This window comes from Eubalaena glacialis, chromosome 19 (assembly GCF_028564815.1).
Source record: "Eubalaena glacialis isolate mEubGla1 chromosome 19, mEubGla1.1.hap2.+ XY, whole genome shotgun sequence".
NCBI classification, from domain to species: domain Eukaryota; kingdom Metazoa; phylum Chordata; class Mammalia; order Artiodactyla; family Balaenidae; genus Eubalaena; species Eubalaena glacialis.
Genome location: NC_083734.1, coordinates 37,001,664 through 37,026,343, shown reverse-complemented (window position 1 = coordinate 37,026,343; position 24,680 = coordinate 37,001,664). Strand labels below are relative to the sequence as shown.

The 24,680-nt window shown below is 43.2% G+C and overlaps 2 protein-coding genes across 2 annotated transcripts; one reads left to right on the top strand and one right to left on the bottom strand.

The window, feature by feature from the left end:
- LOC133080600 (RAD52 motif-containing protein 1-like) lies at window positions 1-8,258 on the top strand. Its single transcript, XM_061176584.1, is given in 7 exon segments — window positions 1-97; window positions 478-657; window positions 3,843-3,965; window positions 4,341-4,509; window positions 5,467-5,565; window positions 7,209-7,294; window positions 8,185-8,258. Coding segments are annotated over 7 exon segments (789 nt in total). The 5' UTR covers window position 1; the 3' UTR covers window positions 8,221-8,258.
- Window positions 8,259-18,840: 10,582 nt separating this feature from the next.
- On the bottom strand, window positions 18,841-19,746 carry LOC133080777 (leucine-rich repeat-containing protein 37A3-like). Its single transcript, XM_061176881.1, has one exon. It carries the CDS (start codon window positions 19,744-19,746, stop codon window positions 18,841-18,843), a length of 906 nt encoding a protein of 301 aa, XP_061032864.1.
- Window positions 19,747-24,680: the final 4,934 nt, after the last annotated feature.

The following is a 24,680-nucleotide window of genomic DNA, read 5'->3' as shown; positions in this document are numbered from 1 at the left end:
GATGGTGGCGTTGGTACCTTTTGTGGTTCCCATCGTGGGTGACAAAACCTTGCTGGTGTGGGAGCTGAGCTCTGGACCCACGGCCGAGGCCTTGCAAGTGAGCCGAGCCGGGGCGGAGGGAGGGGTGGAGGAAGCCACCTTGTGCCTCAGTAACTGGGCGCCCCGGGGTACTGCTTCAGCACCTCATCTGCCTGTGGTCTCCGCTGAGAGGAATCTTAGTTCTAGAGCCGACCTGATCAGTCAGCTCACCCCCACAGATTTTTGAGAGATAGTTCCCAACAGCCGGCATTGCCTCCTAATGCTTCTCGAAGCTTAGGATTTCAGAGGGAAACTTGTTGCTGAAATGAAAAGTGTTTGGAGTTGCAGGCTCACCACAGTTGCCTGCGGCGAAGGGCTGGGGGAATAGAAGGGAACGGGCGGTTTGGCTTCCTGGGCGTGAAATTTCCTGCACTTACTTAGCATGGGACCACCCTACAGCATTCTCTGTTCACAGTCTTCTCCCAGTTTGGCCTTCTGTATTCGGTCCGAGTCTTCCCAAATGCAGCAGTGGCCGGTCCTGGGTTCTATGCCATCATCAAGCTTTATTTAGCAAGGGATGCCCACAGAGCCCAAAAGGCATGCGACCAGAAGCAGCTTTTTCAGACATCTCCAGTGAAGGTGGGTCTAAATGTGGAATTCCTCGCTCTACTGGGATGAAGTGCTGAATTTAAAACTAGTAGGCCGTCGGGAATTTCCTGGCGGTCCAGTGGTTAGGACTCTGCACTTTCACTGCTGAGGGCCCGGGTTCAATCCCTGGTCCGGGAACTAAGATCCCAAGAGGGGGAAAAAAAAAAAGGCCAGCGTTTGTACAGCATTGTGGTGTAAAGAATGCTCTGAGATGCACTGCTCCACTGATCCCCCAGTTCCCCAGTTCTTTCTTTCTTTTTTTTAGATGAAGAAACTCGAACTCAGGATGGTTAAGTGACTTACTTAAGGTTCATGACAGTAAATGTGGAAACTAGAGGCCAAACCCAAACTGAACTGATGTTAAACCCCATGTCATTTTATGCTGCCCCTTAATTTAAGAAATCTTCACAAAAGTCATCCTTATATTTACTTTTATGTGGATTTTAAATGTGTGAGGTTGGAAAATTGCTTTTTAAATTAATTAATTAATTAATTTATTTATTTTTGGCTGCGTTGGGTCTTGTTGCTGCGCGCCGGCTTTGTCTAGTTGCGGCGAGCGGGGGTTGCTCTTCGTTGCGGTGCGTGGGCTTCTCATCGCGATGGCTTCTCTTGTTGCGGAGCACGGGTTCTAGGCACGCGGGCTTCAGTAGTTGTGGCTCACGGGCTCTAGAGCACAGGCTCAGTAGTTGTGGCACACGGGCTTAGTTGCTCTGCGGCATGTGGGATCTTCCCGGACCAGGGATCGAACCCGTGTCCCCTGCATTGGCAGGCGGACTCTTAACTGCTGTGCCACCAGGGAAGTCCCGAACTTGACAAACTTTTGTCAGATGTAACATAAAGGAGGCTTCATCATCATCATCACTCTGAAACTGCCTATTCAGAACTCCCTTCAGATTCCAGAAAATGGTTAAAATATTCTTTAAAGCATTGTAGAAACCTTATTCCATATCAACATGCCATCCAATTTTACTTCCCCAAAATTAACATTTCATTATGTGCCTCCATTTAGCCACCATTCCTTTTTCGAGGACCTTTTCAATTCCTCTGAATAAGTGAGTGAGGCTTAGATTTCCCAGACCTTTCTCTTTATAATTGTGTGTCTTCTCTGATTGGCTTCTTGCTCTGGCTACTTCCTACTGACCTTGCTGCCTATTCTCACCCATATTTCTTTACTCACTGATTTCACCTTTGTTGAATCTGGGAACTCTCCTCAGATGTGACTCCAGGTACACTACCTCCCACTTCTGTACCCTGTTTAACACCCTCTTCAATCCTGGCTGTAGTCCCTGGGATTGAAATTATTTCATGTCAGACATTCTTTAATTTGTGGACCCTGCGACCATTTCACATAACCACTCAGATATTACAGATGGTCCTGGAAAGATTATGAAACAGTTACTTGGTATCAGTTGTGAGTAATGAGTTCTTTTCTTATACTGGACATTAAGACCATTCCATAATCTTAGGTTCTGAGATTTTCACAGCATAAAGTCCGTCACTGATAGAGTAATGAAGAAAATGTTCTACAAGTCACTATAGAGTTGAGAGGAAAGGGCATTCGTATTAGATTTCTTTATTTAATGCAGAGCCTTAGTTTACTACCCACACCCCCGAAATTGTTACCTACTTTAATTATGCGTTCTCTTTAAATTTTATTTATTTATTTATTTGGTTGCACCGGGTCTTAGTTGCAGTAGACGGGCTCCTTAGTTGTGGCTCAAGGGCTCCCCAGTTGTGGCACGTAGGCTCCCCAGTTGCAGCAGGCAGGCTCCTTTAGTTGTGGCTCGCAGGCTCCTTAACTGTGGCATGCAAACTCTTAGTTGCAGCATGCACGTGAGACCTAGTTCCCTGACCAGGGATCGAACCTGGGCCCCCTGCATTGGGAGCACAGAGTCTTAACCACTGCACCAGCAGGGAAGTTCCAATTATGTCTTCTTTTATTCATTAGCAGGTATACATACTTCTTATCTTTTTTCCCCTGTATTTTTCATAAATACAGACAAGAGAATAACATCTTCAAATAAAGTGAAGGAAAGGCCTAATGTATCTGAGTTTTTCTCAGTAGCACGAAGGGAAATGTTTGCCAGCAAGAACTGTGGCAAGGTTATCCCAGATGTCAACTGTCTCTACTACCCAGGGGCTCAGAGCCCTTCTGAAGCTTCCTAATTGTCCAGGACAGCTCCATTATGACTCACCGTACAGGGCCTAGCCTCCCTGTTTTAAATGTTGCGACACTCAACATTTAAAAATTAGTCTTCATTTCTCCTTCCCAGCAGGCAGCTTCAGTTGGAGAAAGTAATTTCATTTTCTTATGTACTCATTCATTCACTCAGTCAACAGACCATCACTCCTCTATTATATGCCAAGATCTATGCTTGTTTCTGGTAACAAGGAAAGAATAATATATGGTTCCTTCAAGCACTTAAGGAGCTCATAAACTAGTGACGGAGGAAGATGCACAAACAAATCAATAAAGAATTAACAATGCTTTGACTTTATTTGTATTATTTGAATTTTTATGACTATATTTATATACTACACCTTGTTCAAAATGGAAATAGACATTTAAGAAAGAACTAGTGATGTAAAAAATCCACAGTAATATGTAAGTTATTTAGAGAGTTAAGACTGGAAATATTTGCACTCTCAAAGAAGCTTGTTAATGCAGATGAACCTCTAATTCTTTTGGTTGCTTTATTTACATTTATAGAGGTATATGTATTCCCTCTTCTAACAGGGGTTAGTAACTTGGGGAGGGGGTGCTACAGATTAAGGTCCTAATTCAGTGGCAGGTCTACCTTATCTCCACTTCAGGTCATATTCTCAAGCAGGAGCTACAGGATGAGACGACTAAAACAGTTCACTTCCTTTGCTTACCCCCAGCCCCGTAATAGGCTTCTGCTGGGCTTCCTTGGTTGCTTTCATCATCACTTTCACCACCAGAGGTCAGGGAACCTTCCGGTTAATCAGGGGCCCTGGAAATGATGCAGAAAAGTACTGACTTAAAAATAATAAATAACATTTATTTAGGGTTCACTGTGAACTCATTGCTTAAAATGTCCTACTTAATCTTTCTTCACAACCACTTTATGAAATTGGTATTGATAAATCTCAGGTATATCCAAAATAAGTCTCTATGTAGGGTTATGATATTTTTAGGTCTTTTATGTCTTTAGGTTCGTCTCGGCACCAGACATAAGGCGGTTCGACATAATACGCTTGCCCTAAACAGCTCCAGATGCCAAGAATTGGCAAATTACTACTTTGGTTTCAATGGGTGGTCAAAAAGGATCATCAGGGTAAACTCTGTAGATTTTCTTTGACTAACAAGACTCCTTTCAACATTGAACTCCTAGACTTTAGAGAGAAGAATAGAACAGGGCTATGGGGAGGAGATGTGAGAGGCTTGCACATGGAAGTATCTGAGCATTGGCCTGCCACCTAGAATTAGTGATAATCTCAATGACTTGGATGGTGGTGTCCATAATTTTCTCCTGTATTTGTATGGTATATAATAAAAAAATGTTGTCTATATCTAGTCATTCATTTGCAAGTCTCACTTGATTTTGAAGCTATAGCATACCTAAACTATTACCTGGGATTGCTGGAGTTTAGTTTTTATCTCTAACACCAGAATATTTTGAAGTCTAGCCTTTAATTCAAAATCCTAACAGCTTCAGGATCTTTCTAACCTTGAAGAAAGGGAAAATGAAGATATTGTGACACCACTTTAGAAACAAAACCTGAAGTTCTTCTGTGCTTTAGAGGTGGTGTTGCCCTCCCATGAGTGCAGGAGTCCTGGAGTTGGCATGGCTGAGGAACCTTTGGATAAGTTGGAGGAAAGTCTGTTTTCCAGTATGTGTGTGTGTGGGGAGGTGAGGGAGTGGGATTTCTCTTTTTTCCTTTCTTTCTGAAACTCAACTTTTAGATACATCATCAACTTGGCTAAGCAACTAAAGCCCTGGGCAGAATTTTTCTGCCTGACAATATAGGTTTTTATCTTAGGCAATACCGGACAGCACCTTAAACTTTAGAATTTTAGAACTGACTGCCTGCCAAGAAGCTTAGGAGGAGGGAAAATTAGTTAGTTTTTTTTTTTTTTTGGTTAATAATTTGTTTTGTGCTAAAATAGTCCTTCAAATACAGATGTCTTCTGGCCTTCAGTTATCCCAACAAAATCATCGTCTAAAGATTGAAATAAACTCTTGTGTAAATGTTCAGTCCTTTGCCTCCTATAGAGGGGCCTGAGCAGAAAAAGTAAATGTAGATCCCTAGAAAGGGGATTCCGATTGGTACTGAGTTTTTTCCTAGAATCCATGGCACTTGGGCTTAGGGTTTTAAGTCAGAGGCAGGGCTGTTAGTGAATGGAGTGGAGGAGGCTCCACCATCCACCTGAGTGGGTGATGGTTGAGGAGAGGCCAGGTCATCTGCACTACCACCAAGTCTATCTCACTGTATGGATCCAGCCCTTTACGCACAGGAAAGCAGGGTCTGTAGCAGTGTAGCCTCAGCTTGTCCATTTGAAATCTGTGAGTAACATGAGATTTGTGCCGCGTTCTTGGTTTGCATTTCCCATCGAGTATTTTAGGAACTTCCAGATTAAATCTGAGCAGTAAAAATGTGCCATGCCAGGGTATACCTACAACAGAGACATTCAACCGTACCCCAGTGTTGTGCCTGCCCTTAATCACTAAGATAATGATCTAAGAATCACAGATGCATTTTTAGTTTTAAACACATAATCTAGAAATCAGTTATTCAGCTAGGCATTTTAAATTCATCTGTTTTGGTTGGATTTAGGGTCATTATCATTCCTTATGAAAAGGAAGGTAACCCAGAAGCTTGCTATTCAGAAGGCTATGACAGATGCATTCCGGAAACTGCTGATTGTGGTTTTAGGTGAGACCTTTTTGATTGTCCTTGAAGTGCTTCAGTTTCAGTGAGCAAATCAACTCATTTGAAAAGTTAATTGGATGAAAATAATGGTTATCTAAAATATTCTTTCATTCACCAGATGCTTTCACAGCAGCAGTCTTAAATTTGTTCTTTGTGGCATTTATGAGAAAAACGACAGCAACTATTATTGTCCCCAGTGTTTAGATGTAGAATGACTTGCCTCAGTTCATACAGAAAGTGTTTGATCCCGTTCTTCCTCAATTGCTTGCTTATCATACAGAATAGTATAGTGATTATAAGCCTTGGACACCTGTATTTGAGTCCTACCTTTGTCTCTTAGATTTTTTTGTTGTTGTTGTTGCAATTTTAGGTTTTCCTAGCCAGAGACACTTGAAGGTATTTAATATCTCTAAGCTGCAATTTCTTTATCTGCAAATAGGGTTAGTAATTCAGCTTATCACCTAATGGGGGATATTGTAAGAGGGAATGAGAGGATGAATGTCAGAAGCTTAGAACTATGCCTGAAACATAGTAAGCAGACAAAATATATTGACTATTATTATTATCGTTTTCTTGTTGAAGAGTTTATTAGATTATGTTTCTGGAATCAGTTTAATTTCAGTTTTCATTTCTGATATATTGGGTGAATATGATTCTTATATAATAATCGGCTACGTTTTTGTGAGCCTTGAAAGGGGTCATGCTATTGAACAGCGTTGATTGTGTTCCCTATCGAGTTATACAGCGGTGAGAATGTCACAGGCTGTGCCCAAAGGAAACTTTATGATTAGTAGATTCCCGGAACAGAACTGCTCCTCTGCTTCACAGCCCTGCAGGCTTAGAGACTGAGAAATCCTAGCTAAGTTGTCAGAGACCTTATTTGCTTCTAAGGGTTGACCGTGGCTTGGTCTTGGCCTTCAGCCTGGGCAGTCCTTCCAGTGACGTTTGACTTCCCTGGTCATCAGGCAGAATCTCCATCAGCTGTCAACTCTGGGTAACAACCTTTAAGAACCAAACTAAATGTCTGGGTTGTTTGTCCCTAATATGCAAAGGTATTGCTTATATGTACTCAAAACTCCTTAGACCAAAAAGCCTGGTGGCTCTAGCTTGCCTTGAGGAAAGCTGTATTGTCCAAAAGGTACATGGGCCAGTTTCTGCCAGTAGAGTGTTCAAATGCTCTCTCTCTCTGTCTCTGTCTCCAAAGCTTTGTTCATTGTATCTGGTAGAATTTTGGTCCCAGGGAGTAGGCACTTGCCTTGCTTCTAATATGAAGTATCTATTATAGTCCAGTGGTATCTATCCCAGGTTTGAACTCACTTTGACCCCCACCTAATGCCTTCCTATTTAATTGTATTGTGATTGAACATTTTTTGTTTCCACAGCTTTTAATTTCTATGTCATTATTCCTTAGTTCTTATTTCTAAGATCATAAAAGTTTTTGGACCAAAGTTGATACTTCTTATATATTTTTTCACAAATAATTATGATAAAAACTGAAGTGTCAGATGAGGGCACTTCTAGGAAAGTGCTCTCATTTTCTGCTTTTAAAAATCAAAAGAATGTCTAATTATTGGGTGCTACCATTGTATACAGGAAGTTTTAGAACAAGAAAACTTCTGAATTGATCCTTGTTAACTTTATTTCAGAAAGTGGTAAAATAGCTGTGGCATATAGACCCTGTGAAGAGGTCACAGATGCTAGAACCGAAGAGGAACTACAGGATTTAATTCAAGTATGTGGAGATTAAAAACTCAACGGGTACAGAGCCAGTGTAGCCATAATTCAAAACAACCAGCAGGATTTGGAAGACTTTGGCATGTCTACTCAGCTCTGTCTTCCTTCGGAAAATGTGAAACTCTGAAACTGCTTTTGAGGCAGGGAATTTCTAGGACTTTTGCAAGTCCCGAGCCTTGTCTCTGGCCCCTTATTTGAAGTTTGGAGAGCAGGATTGAGGGCCATCAGTGTACGTCTACAGTTGTGGACACAGGAGAAGACACAGGCCTTTTAGAACTCCCCTCAAATAGAATTGCAGGGATTTGGGAACAAAGTAACTATGGCCTTAAGTGTGATTATGCTACAGTGTTTAAAAACTATTCATGCCTTTCAAGTAAGGTATATTACCCAGGTCTCAGCATCTCATATATATCTTGTGTTAAATATTTTGCCGAAGAACCTTTCTGTAAACCAATTATATGGATGCCTCGAATTAGAGATTAAGGTGTCAACGTAATTTCTAAAAGAAAACATTAATGTACTGCATATAGGATTTTTATTAAAAAGGAGCAAAAAATGTAGTTTTGATTTGCATTTCTCTAATGATTAATGATGTTGAGCATTCTTTCATGTGTCTGTTGGCAATCTGTATCTCTTCTTTGGAGAAATGTCTATTTAGGTCTTCTGCCCATTTTTGGATTGGGTTGTTTGTTTTTTTGTTCTTGAGCTGCATGAGCTGCTTGTAAATTTTGGAGATTAATCCTTTGTCAGTTGCTTCATTTGCAAATATTTTCTCCCATTCTGAGGGTTGTCTTTTGACATTGTTTATGGTTTCCTTTGCTGTGCATAAGCTTTTAAGTTTCATTAGGTCCCATTTGTTTATTTTTGTTTTTATTTCCATTTCTCCAGGAGGTGGGTCAAAAAGGATCTTGCTATGATTCATGAATTAGAGTATTCTGCATACAAATTGAAGGAGAAAAACCATATGATCATCTCAATAGATGCAGAGAAAGCATTCGACAAAATTCAACTCCCATTTATGATAAAAACGCTGCAGAAAGTAGGCATAGAGGGAACTTTCCTCAAAATAATAAAGGCCATATATGACAAACCCACAGTCAACATCGTCCTCAATGGTGAAAAACTGAAACCATTTCCACTAAGATCAGGAACAAAACAAGGTTGCCCACTCTCACCACTATTATTCAACATAGTTTTGGAAGTTTTAGCCACAGTAATCAGAGAAGAAAAAGAAAAGGAATCCAAATCGGAAAAGAAGAATTAAAGCTGTCATTGTTTGCAGATGACATGATACTCTCCATAGAGAATCCTAAAGATGCTACCAGAAAACTACTAGAGCTAATCAATGAATTTGGTAAAGTAGCAGGATACAAAATTAATGCACAGAAATCTCTGGCATTCCTATACACTAATGATGAAAAATCTGAAAGTGAAATTAAGAAAACACTCCCATTTACCTTTGCAACAAAAAGAATAAAATATCTAGGAATAAACCTACCTAAGGAAACCAAAGACCCGTATGCAGAAAATTATAAGACACTGATGAAAGAAATTAAAGATGATACAAATAGATGGAGAGATATACCATGTTCTTGGATTGGAAGAATCAACATTGTGAAAATGACTCTACTACCCAAAGCAATCTACAGATTCAATGCAATCCCTATCAAACTACCACTGGCATTTTTCACAGAACTAGAACAAAAAATTTCACAATTTATATGGAAACACAAAAGACCCCGAATAGCCAAAGCAATCTTGAGAATGAAAAATGGAGCTGGAGGAATCGGGCTCCGTGATTTTACTTGCAGTGTTTTAATGGAACCTATCTACACAATTCGTAATACACCGGAGAAGAAAGCTGCTAAGTAAACCTAAGGAATTGACGAGATTACACTTTTATCTTTTAGGCATGTCCTTTTAGCCCTCCCAGGGTGACTGATAGCTCCATGAGTATGGAGATCGTATCTCTCTCATCACTTCAGCCAACAAGGAAAGAAATCAACAGTAGCATGAGAGTGACTGGTGAGTACATCAAATCAGCATAGTTTTTTGAGTTGAAGAAATTTTACTATCATGTCAACTCTGGCCTTCTTATAAACTTAACTTGTCAAAATAGTCCAATGGCTTGATATCATGGATCCAATTCCATAGAAATCTCCTGGGAGTGGAGTTCCTTTAAAAATCCTCTGTACCATTTTTCTAGGTTCCACATACATGCGTTAACATACGATATTTGTTTTCTCTTTCTGACTTACTTCACTCTGTATGACAGTCTCTAGATCCATCCACGTCTCAACAAATGACTCAATTTCGTTCCTTTTTAAGGCTGAGTAGTATTCCATTGTATATATGTACCACAACTTCTTTATCCATTCGTCTGTCGATGGGCATTTAGGTTGCTTCCATGACCTGGCTATTGTAAATAGTGCTGCAATGAACATTGGGGTGCATGTGTCTGGTTGAATTATGCTTTTCTCTGGGTATATGCCCAGTAGTGGGATTGCTGGATCATATGGTAATTCTATTTTTAGTTTTTTAAGGAACCTCCATATTGTTCTCCATAGTGGCTGTATCAATTTACATTCCCACCAACAGTGCAAGAGGGTTCCCTTTTCTCCACACCCTCTCCAGCATTTGTTGTTTGTAGATTTTCTGATGATGCCCATTCTAACTGGTGTGAGGTGATACGTCATTGTAGTTTTGATTTGGATTTCTCTAATAATTAGTGATGTTGAGCATCTTTTCATGTGCTTCTTGGCCATCTGTATGTCTTCTTTGGAGAAATGTCTATTTAGGTCTTCTGCCCATTTTTGGATTGGGTTCTTTGTTTCTTTAATATTGAGCTGAATGAACTGGTTATACATTTTGAAGATTAATCCTTTGTCTGTTGATTCGTTTGCAAATATTTTCTCCCATTCTGAGGGATATCTTTTCGTCTTGTTTATGGTTTCCTTTGCTGTGCAAAAGCTTTTAAGTTTCATTAGGTCCCATTTGTTTATTTGTGTTTTTATTTCCATTTCTCTAGGAGCTGGGTCAAAAAGGATCTTGCTGTGATTTATGTCATAGAGTGTTCTGCCTATGTTTTCCTCAAAGAGTTTTATACTGTCTGGCCTTACATTTAGGTCTTTAATCCATTTTGAGTTTATTTTTGTGTATGGTGTTAGGGACTGTTCTAATTTCATACTTTTACATGTAACTGTCTAGTTTTCCCAGCACTACTTATTGAAGAGGCTGTCTTTTCTCCACTGTATATGCTTGCCTCCTTTATCAAAGATAAGGTGACCATATGTGCACGAGTTTACCTCTGGGCTTTCTATCCTGTTCCATTGATCTATATTTCTGTTTTTGTGCCAGTACCATACTGCCTTGATTACTGTAGCTTTGTAGTATAGTCTGAAGTCAGGGAGCCTGATTCCTCCAGCTCCATTTTTCGTTCTCAAGATTGCTTTGGCGATTCGGGGTCTTTTGTGTTTCCATACAAATTGTGAAATTTTTTGTTCTAGTTCTGTGAAAAATGCCAGTGGTAGTTTGATAGGGATTGCATTGAATCTGTAGATTGCTTTGGGTAGTAGAGTCATTTTCACAATGTTGATTCTTCTAATCCAAGAACATGGTATATCTCTCCATCTATTTGTATCATCTTTAATTTCTTTCATCAGTGTCTTACAATTTTCTGCATACAGGTCTTTTGTCTCCTTAGGTAGGTTTATTCCTAGATATTTTATTCTTTTTGTTGCAATGGTAAATGGGAGTGTTTTCTTAATTTCACTTTCAGATTTTTCATCATTAGTGTATAGGAATGCCAGAGATTTCTGTGCATTAATTTTGTATCCTGCTATTTTACCAAATTCATTGATTAGCTCTAGTAGTTTTCTGGTAGCATCTTTAGGATTCTCTAAGGAGAGTATCATGTCATCTGCAAACAGTGACAGCTTTACTTCTTCTTTTCCAATTTGGATTCCTTTTATTTCTTTTTCTTCTCTGATTGCTGTGGCTAAAACTTCCAAAACTATGTTGAATAATAGTGGTGAGAGTGGGCAACCTTGTCTTGTTCCTGATCTTTGTGGAAATGGTTTCAGTTTTTCACCATTGAGGACGATGTTGGCTGTGGGTTTGTCATATATGGCCTTTATTATGTTGAGGAAAGTTCCCTCTATGCCTACTTTCTGCAGGGCTTTTATCATAAATGGGTGTTGAATTTTGTCGAAAGCTTTCTCTGCATCTATTGAGATGATCATATGGTTTTTCTCCTTCAATTTGTTAATATGGTGTATCACGTTGATTGATTTGCATATATTGAAGAAGCCTTGCATTCCTGGAATAAACCGCACTTGATCATGGTATATGATCCTCTTAATGTGCTGTTAGATTCTGTTTGCTAGTACTTTGTTGAGGATTTTTGCATCTATGTTCATCAGTGATATTGGCCTGTAGTTTTCTTTCTTTGTGACATCTTTGTCTGGTTTTGGTATTAGGGTGATGGTGGCCTCGTAGAATGAGTTGAAGAGTGTTCCTCCCTCTGCAATATTTTGCAAGAGTTTGAGAAAGATAGGTGTTAGCTCTTCTCTAAATGTTTGATAGAATTCTCCTCTGAAGCCATCTGGTCCTGGGCTTTTGTTTGTTGGAAGATTTTTAATCACAGTTTCAATTTCAGTGCTTGTGATTGGACTGTTCATATTTTCTATTTCTTCCTGTTTCAGTCTCGGCAGGTTGTGCATTTCTAAGAATTTGTCCATTTCTTCCAGGTTGTCCATTGTATTGGCATAGAGTTGCTTGTAGTAATCTCTCATGATCGTTTGTATTTCTGCAGTGTCAGTGGTTACGTCTCCTTTTTCATTTCTAATTCTATTGATTTGAGTCTTCTCCCTTTTTTTGATGACTCTGGCTAATGGTTTATCAATTTTGTTTATCTTCTCAAAGAACCAGCCTTTAGTTTTATTGATCTTTGCTACTGTTTCCTTCATTTCTTTTTCATTTATTTCTGATCTGATGTTTATGATTTGTTTCCTTCTGCTACCTTTGGGGGTTTTTTGTTCTTCTTTCTCTAATTGCTTTAGGTGCAAGTTTAGGTTGTTCATTTTAGATGTTTCCTGTTTCTTGTTTTTTTTTTTTTTTTGAACATCAGTATCTGGCCAATTGTTTTTTTTTTTTTAATTTTTTTTAATTTATTTATCTTATGGCTGTGTTGGGTCTTTGCTTCTGTGCGAGGGCTTTCTCCAGTTGCGGCAAGCGGGGGCCACTCTTCATCGTGGTGCACGGGTCTCTCACTATCGCGGCCTCTCTGGTTGCGGAGCACAGGCTCCAGACGCGCAGGCTCAGTAATTGTGGCTCACGGGCCCAGTTACTCTGAGGCATGTGGGATCCTCCCAGACCAGGGCTCGAACCCGTGTCCACTGCATTGGCAGGCAGATTCTCAACCACTGTGCCAGCAGGGAAGCCCTGTTTCCTGTTTCTTAAGGTAGGGTTATATTGCTATAAACTTCCCTCTTAGAACTGCTTTTGCTACATCCCATAGGTTTTAGGTCGTCGTGTCTCCATTGTCATTTGTTTCTATGTATGTTTTGATTTCCCCTTTGATTTCTTCAATGATCACTTGGTTATTAAGTAGTGTATTGTTTAGCCTCCATGTGTTTGTATTTTTTACAGATCTTTTCCTGTAATTGATATCTAGTCTCATAGCATTGTGGTTGGAAAAGATATTTGATACGATTTCAATTTTCTTAAATTTACCAAGGCTTGATTTGTGACCCAAGATATGATGTTTCCTGGAGAATGTTCCATGAGCACTTGAGAAAAATGTGTATTCTGTTGTTTTTGGGTGGAATGTCCTATAAATATCAGTTACGTCCATCTTGTTTAATGTATCATTTAAAGCTTGTGTTTCCTCATTTATTTTCATTTTGGATGATCTGTCCATTGGTGAAAGTGGGGTGTTAAAGTCCCCTACTATGATTGTGTTACTGTTGATTTCCCCTTTTATGGCTGTTAGTATTTGCCTTATGGATTGAGGTGCTCCTATGTTGGGTGCATAAATATTTACAATTGTTATATCTTCTTCTTGGTTCGATCCCTTGATCATTATGTAGTGTCCTTCTTTGTCTCTTGTAATAGTCTTAGTTTAAAGTCTATTTTGTCTGATATGAGAATTGCTACTCCAGCTTTCTTTTGATTTACATTTGCATGTAATATCTTTTTCCATCCCCTCACTTTCAGTCTGTATGTGTCCCTAGGTCTGAAGTGGGTCTCTTGTAGACAGCATATATAGGGGTCTTGTTTTTGTATCCATTCGGCCCGTCTGTGTCTTTTGGTGGGAGCATTTAATCCATTTACATTTAAGGTAATTATCGATATGTATGTTCGTATTCCCATTTTCTTAAGTGTTTTGGGTTTGTTATTGTAGGTGTTTTCCTTTTCTTGTGTTTCTTGCCTAGAGAAGTTCCTTTAGCATTTGTTGTAAAGCTGGTTTGGTGGTGCTGAACTTTCTCAGCTTTTGCTTGCCTGGAAAGTTTTTAATTTTTACATCAAATCTGAATGAGATCCTTGCTGGGTAGAGTAATCTTGGTTGTAGGTTTTTCTCCTTCATAACTTTAAATATGTCCTGCCACTGCCTTCTGGCTTGCAGAGTTTCTGCTGAAAGATCAGCTGTTAACCTTATGGGGATTCCCTTGTGTGTTATTTGTTGTTTTTCCTTTGCTGCTTTTAATATGTTTTCTTTATATTTAATTTTTGATAGTTTGATTAATATGTGTCTTGGCATGTTTCTCCTTGGATTTATCCTGTATGGGACTCTCTGTGCTTCCAGGACTTGAGTAACTATTTCCTTTCCCATATTAGGGAAGTTTTCAACTATAATCTCTTCAAATATGTTCTCAGTCCCTTTCTTTTTCCCTTCTTCTTCTGGGACCCCTATAATTCGAATGTTGGTGTGTTTAATGTTGTGTCAGAGGTCTCTGAGACTGTCACAAGTTCTTTTCATTTTTTTTCTTTATTCTGCTCTGCAGTAGTTATTTCCACTATTTTATCTTCCAGGTCACTTATCCGTTTTTCTGCCTCAGTTATTCTGCTATTGTTCCCTTCTAGAGTATTTTCAATTTCATTTATTGTGTTGTTCATCCTTGCTTGTTTCCTCCGTAGTTCTTCTAGGTCCTTGTTAAATGTTTCTAGCATTTTGTCTATTCTATTTCCAAGATTTTGGATCATCTTTACTATCATTATTCTGAGTTCTTTTTCAGGTAGACTGCCTATTTCCTCTTCATTTGTTAGGTCTGGTGTGTTTTTACCTTGCTCCTTCATCTGCTGTGTGTTTTTCTGTCTTCTCATTTTGCTTAACTTACTGTGTTTGGGGTCTCCTTTTCTCAGGCTGCAGGTTCGTAGTTCCTGTTGTTTTTGATATCTGTCCGCAGTGGCTAAGGTTGGTTCAGTGTGTTGTGTAGGCTTTCTGGTGGAGGGGACTAGTGCCTGTGTTCTGGTGGATGAGGCTGGATCTTGTCCTTCTGGTGGGCAAGTCCACGTCTGGTGGTGTGTTTTGGGATATCTGTGGCCTTATTATGATTTTAGGCAGCCTCTCTGCTAATGGATGGTCTGTGTTCCTGTCTTGCTAGCTGTTTAGCATAGGGTGTCCAGCAATGTAGCTTGCTGGTCGTTGAGTGAAGCTGGGTCTTGGTGTTGCGATGGAGATCTCTGGGAGGTTTTCACCGTTTGGTATTACGTGGAGCTGGGAGGTCTCTTGTGGACCAGTGTCCTGAAGTTGGCTCTCCCACCTCAGAGGCACAGCCCTGATGCCTGGCTGGAATACCAAGAGTCTTTCATCCACACGGCTCAGAATTAAAGGGAGAAAAAATAGAAAGAAAGAAAGAAAGAGGATAAAATAAAATAAAGTAAGATAAAATAAAATAAAGTTATTAAAATAAAAAATAATTATTAAGAAAAAACTTTAAAAAAAAAAGGACAGACAGAACACCAGGACAAATGGTGAAAGCAAAGCTATACAGACAAAATCTCACACAGAAGCATACACATACACACTCACAAAAGGAGGCAAAGGGGAAAAAATAATATATCTTGCTCCCAAAGTCCACCTCCTCAATTTGGGATGATTCGTTGTCTATTCAGGTATTCCACAGATGCAGGGTACATCAAGTTGGTTGTGGAGCTTTAATCCACTGCTTCTGAGGCTGCTGGGCGAAATTTCCCTTTTTCTTCTTTGTTCGCACAGCTCCCGGGGTTCAGCTTTGGATTTGAACCCGCCTCTGCGTGTAGGTCGCCTGAGGGCGTCTGTTCTTCGCTCAGACAGGATGGGGTTAAAGAAGCAGCTGCTTCGGGGGCTCTGGCTCACTCAGGCCGGGGGGAAGGAGGGGTACGGAGTGCGGGGCGAGCTTGGGGCGGCAGAGGCCAGCGTGATGTTGCACCAGCCTGAGGCCCGCTGTGCGTTCTCCTGGAGAAGTTGTCCCTGGATCACGGGACCCTGGCAATGGTGGGCTGCACAGGCTTCCGGGAGGGGAGGTGTGGAGAGTGACCTGTGCTCGCACAGAGGCTTTTTGGTGGCTGCAGCAGCCTCTTTAGCGTTTCATGCCCATCTCTGGGGTCCGCGCTGATAGCCACGTCTCGCGCCTGTCTCTAGAGCTCCTTTAAGCAACGCTCTTAATCCCCTCTCCTCGCGCACCAGGAAACAAAGAGGGAAGAAAAAGTCTCTTGCCTCTTTGGCCGGTCCAGACTTTTTCCCAGACTCCCTCCCAGCTAGCTGTGGTGCACTAACCCCTTCAGGATGTGTTCACACCGCCAACCCCAGTCCTCTCCCTGGGATCCGACCTCCGAAGCCCGATCCTCAGCTCCCAGCCCACACCCACCCTGGCAGGTGAGCAGACAAGCCTCTCGGGCTGGTGAGTGCTGGTCGGCACTGCTCTCTGTGCGGGAGTCTCTCCGCTTTGCCCTCCACACCCCTGTTGCTGCGTTCTCCTCCGCAGCTCTGAAGCTTCCCCCCTCCGCCACCCGCAGTCTCCGCCCACGGAGGGGCATCCTAGTGTGTGGAAACTTTCCTCCTTCACAGCCCCCTCCCACTGGTGCAGGTCCCGTCCCTATTCTTTTGTCTCTGTTTTTTCTTTTTTCTTTTGCCCTACCCAGGTACGTGGCGAGTTTCTTGCCTTTTTGGAGGTCTGAGATCTTCTGCCAGCATTCCGTGGGTGTTCTATAGGAGCAGTTCCACGTGTAGATGTATTTCTGATGTATCTGTGGGGAGGAAGGTGATCTCCGCATCTTACTCTTCTGCCATCTTCTCCTCTCTCTGCCACATCTTCTTTATCCATTCATCTGTTGATGGACACTTAGGTTGCTTCCATGTCCTGGCTATTGTAAATAGAGCTGCAATGAACATATTGGTACATGACTCTTTTTGAATTATGGTTTGCTCAGGGTATACGCCCAGTAGTAGGATTGCTGGGTCGTATGGTAGTTCTATTTGTAGTTGTTTAAGGAAGCTCCATACTGGTCTCCATAGTGGCTGTATCAATTTACATTCCCACCAACAATGCAAGAGGGTTCCCTTTTCTCCATACCGTCTCCAGCATTTATTGTTTCTAGATTTTTTGATGATGGCCATTCTGACCGGTGTGAGATGATATCTCATTGTAGTTTTGATTTGCATTTCTCTAATGATTAATGATGTTGAGCATTCTTTCATGTGTTTGTTGGCAATCTATATATCTCCTTTAGAGAAGTGTCTATTTAGGTCTTCTGCCCATTTTTGCATTGGGTTGTTTGTTTTTTTTGTTATTGAGCTGCATGAGCTGCTTGTAAATATTGGAGATTAATCCTTTGTCAGTTGCTTCATTTGCAAATATTTTCTTCCATTTTGAGGGTTGTCTTTTGGTCTTGTTTATGGTTTCCTTTGCTGTGCAAAAGCTTTTAAGTTTCATTAGGTCCCATTTGTTTATTTTTGTTTTTATTTCCATTTCTCTAGGAGGTGGGGCAAAAAGGATATTGCTGTGATTTATGTCATAGAGTGTTCTGCCTACAAATTGAAGGAGAAAAGCCACATCATCATCTCAATAGATGCAGAGAAAGCTTTTGACAAAATTCAACACCCATTTATGATAAAAGCCCTGCAGAAAGTAGGCATAGAGGGAACTTTCCTCAACATAATAAAGGCCATATATGACAAACCCACAGCCAACATCATCCTCAATTGTGAAAAACTGAAACCATTCCCACTAAGATCAGGAAAAAGACAAGGTTGCCCACTCTCACCACTATTATTCAACATAGTTTTGGAAGTTTTAGCCACAGCAATCAGAGAAGAAAAAGAAATAAAAGGAATCCAAATCGGAAAAGAAGAAGTAAAGCTGTCATTGTTTGCAGATGACATGATACTCTACATAGAGAATCCTTGAGATTGGAGTCATTGGGAGATTTAGGAGTCATAGGAGTCATCCTGTGAGATGATGACTACCATAATCCCCATTTTACAGATGAGGAAATTGAGTCATAAAGCTAATAAATGACAGACCTGGGTTCAAACCCAGGTAGTCTGGCTCCGGAATCTCTACTCTTAACCACTTTGTTGTATTACCACCAATGAGACGGGGAGAGGGACATGTTGCTGTAAAGAAGATGGAATAAAGATGGGAGAAGAGTAAATGTTAAGGAATTAAATAATGGGGTAAAAAATGGAGAAGGAAAAAATAAGGGCAATTAAAAGTAAAAGACTGGAGGAGAGGGAAAAATAGTAAGAAGGAGAATGAAGATAAGGAATCATGGACAAACAAAAGGTGGAAACAGAAAGTCAGTCAATGTGGATTGGGAGATAAGGAGGACCCAGGAAGACCTGAAGAAAGGCTGCCATGTCAGGCAGGATGCAGAGAACAAATGAGGAAAGACGATTCTTACATGATGGTGAAGGTGCCATTGTAGGTGTTAGGCTCTGGCTCAGGCACTCTGTGGAGCTTTTTCTTTGGGCTGAGAACAACACACAACAGTGTCTCATTTTTGCAGCTACAGAGGTCATATATGCTGATGTTTGTGGTGGCATTCTGTTCTGGCTGCTTCTTTTCTAGGGTACATTTTACACCAGGAATACCTGTGGATACTGAATACTAGTCAAAGGAAAAAGAACTGTCTCAGATGGCCTTGGTTGCTGAGATATGTTAACTACTAAGTCTACAGGTGGAACTGTGTCTTGAGTCAGGTGTGGTTGTGCAAGTGTCACCTCAGGGTGTTTTGGAGGGGGAGCTGTAGTCTGCCATAGGGATGTAGAATGTCCAACCTCCATAGTGGGTTCTGGAGTTCTGGTTTGCTCTAGGTCCACATGATGAACTGTGACACTGGATGATGTTGAATGCTGACCTTGATCCTTACTTGGGGTTGGAACTGTCACCTCCTGCAGGAATGGAGATTGAACTACAACCTCCTGAGGTGCCTCTGGAGGCTGAGTTGGGGTCTCCTGCATGATTGGAGAATGTACAGTCTCCATATTGGATCCTGCAGTAACGGTAAGTTCCACATCCATAGGTTGAATTGTGACTTGAGTCAGGCTTGGCTGTGCAAGTGTCACCTCAGGGTATTTGGAGGGGGAGCTGTAGTCTGCTGCTGGGCTGTAGAATGTTCAGACTCTGTAGTAGGTTCTGGAGTTGTGGTAATTTCCAGGTCCAAAGGTTTAACTGTGATACTGGGCGATGTTGTATGCTCAGCATGATCCTGATCTGGTGCTGGAACTGTCACCTCGGGATACAATGGAGACTGAGCTACAACTTCCTTATTGAGCTCTGGAGGCTGAGCTTGGGTTTGCTGCATGGTTGGAGAAGGTTCAACCTCCATACTGGATTCCAGAGTTAACATAAGTAAGAGGTTCAAAGGTTGAACTGTGACCTCAGTCAAGGTTGGATGCTGAGCCTGAACTTGCTGTGGATTTGGAAGTGTCACCTCGGGGTATGTTGGAGGGACTATAGTCTCCTGCAGGGGTGTGGAATGTTCAGCCTCCATAGTAGGTTCTGGAGTTGTGGTAAGCCCCTGGTCTAAAGGTTGAACTGTGACACTGGGTGATATTGGAGGCTCAGTGTGATCCTGATCTTGTGTTGGAACTATTGGGTTCTGATATACTGGAGGCTGAGCTACAAAAACCTCCTTAGGTGGTTCTGGAGGCTGGGTTAAGGTCTCCTGCATGGTTGGAGAAGGTTCATCCTCCTTAGTGGGTTCTGGCCTTATGGTCAGTTTAAGGTCCAAAGGTTGAACTGTGACCTCAGTCAAGGTTGGATGCTGAGCCTGAACTTGCTCTGGATTTGGAAATGTCACCTCGGGGTATGTTGGAGGAACTGTAGTCTGCTGCAGGACTGCGGAATGTTCAGCCTCCATTGTAGGTTCTGGAGCTGTGGGAAGCCCCTGGTCCAAAGGTTGAACTGTGACACTGGGCAAGTTTGAATGCTGAGCTTGATCCTGTTGCAGTGTTGGAACTGTCATCTCATAATGCACTGGAGTTTGTGCTACAACCTCTTTAGGTGGCGCTTGAGGCTAAGATGGGGCTGGAGAAGTTTCTGTCTCTTTCAGGGGTTCCAGAGTTAGGTCTGGGAACTCCTGTTGGACTGGAGAAAATTCCATATTCTCAGGGGGCTGTAGAAGCTGAGGAAGGGTCCCTTGAGGGACTGGAAATGGTTCCACCTTTGCAGGGAGCTCTGATGACTGAGCCTGAAGCTCCTGCTGTGTGGGAGAAGGTACCACCTCCTTAGGGGGCTCAGGAGATATAGCTGAGCCCCCCTGGGGAACTGGAGACTGAGCTGGGGCCTCCTCCTGGACTAAAGAAAGCTCGATCCCTCCAGGGGGATCTGGAGTCTGAGTAGGGTCCTCCTGCTGCACTGGAGGATGTTCAACCTCTTTAGTGGGCTCTAGAGTTAAGACAACCGCCAGATCCACGGGTTTACATGTGAAATTAAGCAACACTGGATATTCAACTTCACCTGGACCTAGAGGTGAGAATGTCACTTCATTATGTACTGAAGTTTGAGTTGCACCATCTGTAGAGGCCCCTGGAGGCTGAGTTGGGTGCTGATGCTGGACTGGAGAAGGTCCAACCCACTCAGTGGGCTTCGGATGCTGAGCTGAGCTCTCCTGCTGGCTTGGAGAAGGTTCAGTTTCCTCAGGAAGCTCTTCAGGTTGAGTCGGGGCTCCCTGCTGAACTGGAGAAGGTTCAACATTTTCAGAGGGGGTTGGATGCTGATCTGAAACCTCTTGCTGGACTGACAAAGCTTCCAACTGCTCAGGGGACACTGTAGACTGAGCTGAGGTTTCTTGTTGGGGTGGAGAAGTTTCAACCTCATTAGTGAACGCTGGAGTTACGATAAGTGCAAGATCCACAGGTTTAACAGTGACATTGGGCCGCTGCAGAAGCTGAGCTTGATCCTGACCTAGAGGAGAAACTGTTGTCACATGATGCTCTGGAGAGAAAACTACAGTCACATTAGAGAGCTCTGGAGACTGGGTTGGAGAGTCAACCTCACCAGGAGACTGTGGATGCTGAGCTGTGCCTTCCTGCTGAGATGGAGAACGTACAACCTCAGGAGCCTGTGGATGCTGATCTGGAGTCTCCTGCTGGGTTGTGGCAGGTATAACTTCTTCTCCAGGATGCTCTGGATACTGAGCTGGGGTCTCCTCTTGTACTGAAGGTTTATTGTGTGTACCGGCTTCTGGAGATTGGGCTGGAGCCTCCTGTTGAACTGGCAAAGGTTCAACCTCCTCAGGTGGCTGTGAAGGCAGCGTGGGGGCCTCATGCTGGGTGGTAGAAAATTCTGCATTAGTAAGGGGCGCTGAGGGCTGAGATGAAGGCTTGTGCTGATTTGGAGAAGGTCCTACCACTGTAGTGGGTTCTTTTGTTATGGTAAGCTCCACATCTGCAGGTTTGACAGCGACACTGGATAAGTTTGAATGCTGAGCATGATGGTGACTTGCAGGTGAAACTGTCATTTCATGATGCTCTGGAGGTTGAGCTGGCTGTTCCTGTTGAGTTGGAGAAGGTTCCACCTCCCCTGAAGAAGGCTCTGGAGGCTGAGCTCGTTGCTCCTGCAGGGTTGCCGAAGGTTCTATCTCCACTGGAGACAGAGCTGGGATCTCCTGCTGGGTTGGAAAAGATGCTGCCTCATTAGGGGGCTATGGAGACTGAGCTGAGGCTTCCTCCTAGGTTGCAGAACTTTCAGCTTCTCCAAAAGACTCTGAAAGCTGAGCTGGGGACTCCTGCTGGGTTGCTGGTTTCACTTCCTCAGGAGGTTCTGTAGGCTCAGAAGGTTGAGTCGGTTGTTCCTGTTCACTTGGAGAAGGCTCAGCTTCCACAAGAGGCTCTGGAGGCTAACCTGTGGTCTCCTGCTGGGTTGGAGAAGGTTCAACTTCCCCAGGAGGCTCAGAAGGCGGAGCTGGTTGCTCCCGCTCACTTGAAGGCTCAACCTCTCCAGGAGGCTCTGGAGGCTTAGCTGAGGTCTCTTGTTGGGTTGGAGAAGATTCTGTCTCCTCAGGATGCTCAAGAGGTGGAGCCAGGGCCTCCTGCTGAGCTGTAGGAAATTCAGCTTCCGCAGTGGGCTCTGGAGTGACGGTAAGTTCCAAATCCAGAGGTTGAAGTGTAACACTGGGCAAGTTTGAATGAGCGTGATGCTGAACACCAGGTAGAGATGCTACCTCATCACTCACTGGAATTTGAAGTACATACTTAGTAGGGAACCCTGGAGCCTGAGTTGGGGCCTCTTGATGGAGTAGAGAAGGTTCAACCTCCTCAGGGTGCTCTGGAGGCTGAGATGGGGCCTGCTGCTGGACACGAGAAGGTTCAACCTCCTCGGGGCTCTCTGGAGGCTGAGATAGGGCCTCCTGCTGGACTGGCGGAGGTTCAACCTCCTCAGGGCTCTCTGGAGGATGAGATGGGTTCTCCTGCTGGACTGGAGAAGGTTCAACCTCTTTAGTGACCTGTGGAGTTATGGAAAGTGCCAGATCCAGAGGTTTAACAGTGACATTGTACAAGTTTGACTGCTGAGCTTCATTTACCCCATGATGTGCTACTGGTTGAACTACAACCTCCTTAAGTGTCTCCAAAGGCTGGGCTAGGGCCTCCTGAGGACTTGAAGTTTCTAGTTCCTCAGGGGCCTCTGAAGGCTGAGATGGAGCCTCCTGCTGAAGTGGAGGTGGTTCTACCTCTTCAGTGGGCTCTGGATGCTGAGCCCGGGCCTCTGCCTGGGGTGAAAAAGATTCAACCTCCTCAGGGGTCTGTGCATGCTGAGCAGGGGCCTCTTTCTGGGGTAAAGATTCAGCCTCCTCAGAGAGCTCTAGATGACGAGTTTGGGCCTCCTGCTGGGATGGAGAAATTTCAGCTTCCACAGGGGGCTCTGGAGGTTCATCTGGGCTCCCCAGAAAATCCGTAGGTAGGCTGTCCTCAGGATAAAAGGCATCCATACTGGGATCTAAATAATCACCCTGCAACTGTTGTTCTAGATCCTGAGTTTTTTTTTCAAATTGGCCTGTAGTTTCAACAACTTTGGCAAGCCGTCGATGCTGAACTAGATCTTTCTTCAGGCTTGGGGGTGAAACAAGAAACTTCATTGGTTTTGAGCTCTTACTACCTAGAGGTGGAACAAGTATTTCAAATGATTGGTGACCTTCAGCCTGATCTAGACCTATGTTTTTCATCTTATATTTGCATTGAGAAGGCAGAACCAAGGCCTGATTCTGATTCCAGTCCAGCATTGGAACTTCCTCTGGGAGCTTTTGATGTTGGGTTTGCTTGTTATTCAGATCCTGATGTGGAACACCAAACTGAACTGGCCCTGTAGGCAGCTCTCCAACCGAATCCGTGTCCGGGTATGGCACCTCAGTCTCAGTCAACTCCTGATAAGGCGGGGCCAACATCTGGACTGGAGATGAGGACATCAAGTAATTAAAGCCCCCGGCTGCTGCCAGGGGTGTAAGGGCATGGGGCAATTTGGGAGGGGGGTCTGAGGCGTATGAAGACCAAGCCTCGGTCAGCCGCGCGGGGTTGGGGGTCACCTGGACGGGGTCCAGGGCCCACTCCGGAGGCTGAACTGCCTGGACTAGAAGCCACAGTTGTTGCCACGTGAGGAAGAGCCGTGGCAACCAAAGGCGCAGCCGGGACATAACACACGGCGGCTCCCAGGCGCAGTGATCCAGGCCACTGAGGAGCTGGAGCCACATCCTGAGTCCGAGCTGAACTGCTATTCCAGCGCCAATGGTAGGGCTCACATTAGCGACTGCGCGCCCCTCCCCCACCTAACGTCCAACCCATTATTTACGACATCTTTAGTTCTGCCACCTTTATTAGGTTCATGCGGAGATCCAATCCGCACCACCAGAGTGGGCCTTTTTCCCATAGACCCCAGGGCGCAAGCCATCCTCCCCCTTGCAAAGGCGACAGTTACCTCCTGCCGGGCCCTCTTCCCAAGCACTCCCTGCCCTCCCTGGCCCCAAACAATGAGGCGGGATTTGGGCTGCACACCCGAGTGGCCCCAAACTCCAGCGGCCCAGGGGTGGAGGGGGGTTGGGGAGGATGCAGAGCTTCCCAAGGAAAGCACAGGACCTGGCATTCTGGGAAATTCAAAAGTGCTAGTCCAGTTCTGGCAATCTGAACTCTTCCTCCTCAAAGCTGAAGTCTGAGAGACATTCTTCCTCCCTTTGGCCACACGGCCGACAAGAAAAGTAGCTGACCTGCAAAATGAGCACCAGTTATGGTGGCGGGAGGGGAACACACCTTACAATTATTGTAAAATGTTGCGTATATATGTCCATGCCACTCTCTCACTTGGTCACAGCAGCTCGGTGGTTTGTGACCACCTAGAGGGGTGGGATACGGAGGGTGGGAGGGAGGGAGATGCAAGAGGGAAGAGATATGGGAACATATGTATATGTATAACTGATTTACTTTGTTATAAAGCAGAAAGTAACACACCAGTGTAAAGCAATTATACTTCAATAAAGATGTTAAAAAATAAAAATAAAATAAAAAAATAAAAATAAAATGTTGCCATTTCCTCCAAACTCTCAGTATTCACGTCTCATTATTAATTCACCACCCTATTATTAGGGGTTACCACTGAATCAGTGATGACTCCAGAACTTCTGTAGGAGCGCTTTGGGGAAGGTGAGCAATTCATTCTGGGAAAGAGAGTCTAAAACCAAGTGAATGGCCCTTTACATTAGCATGGGAAAACTTCCCCCATCCCACCTTGTCTCAACAGAGCCATTAATCTAGAAAAAACTACAGTGTCACTTTTCAGAGGTCTACCCTGTGTGCAAACATGGAGAAGACACTTAGAATGTTAAAGTCAGCATGGTAAATAATTTTCTTGAAATACTGTAACTAGCACCCAGTTTACTTTCTTCACAGTCCTTTTCATAATCTATTTAATTTT

Coding starts and splice junctions, on each gene's coding strand:
- LOC133080777 (XM_061176881.1), bottom strand. CDS start 19,746: ATGACAGTTCCAACACTGCAACAGGATCAAGCTCAGCATTCAAACTTG.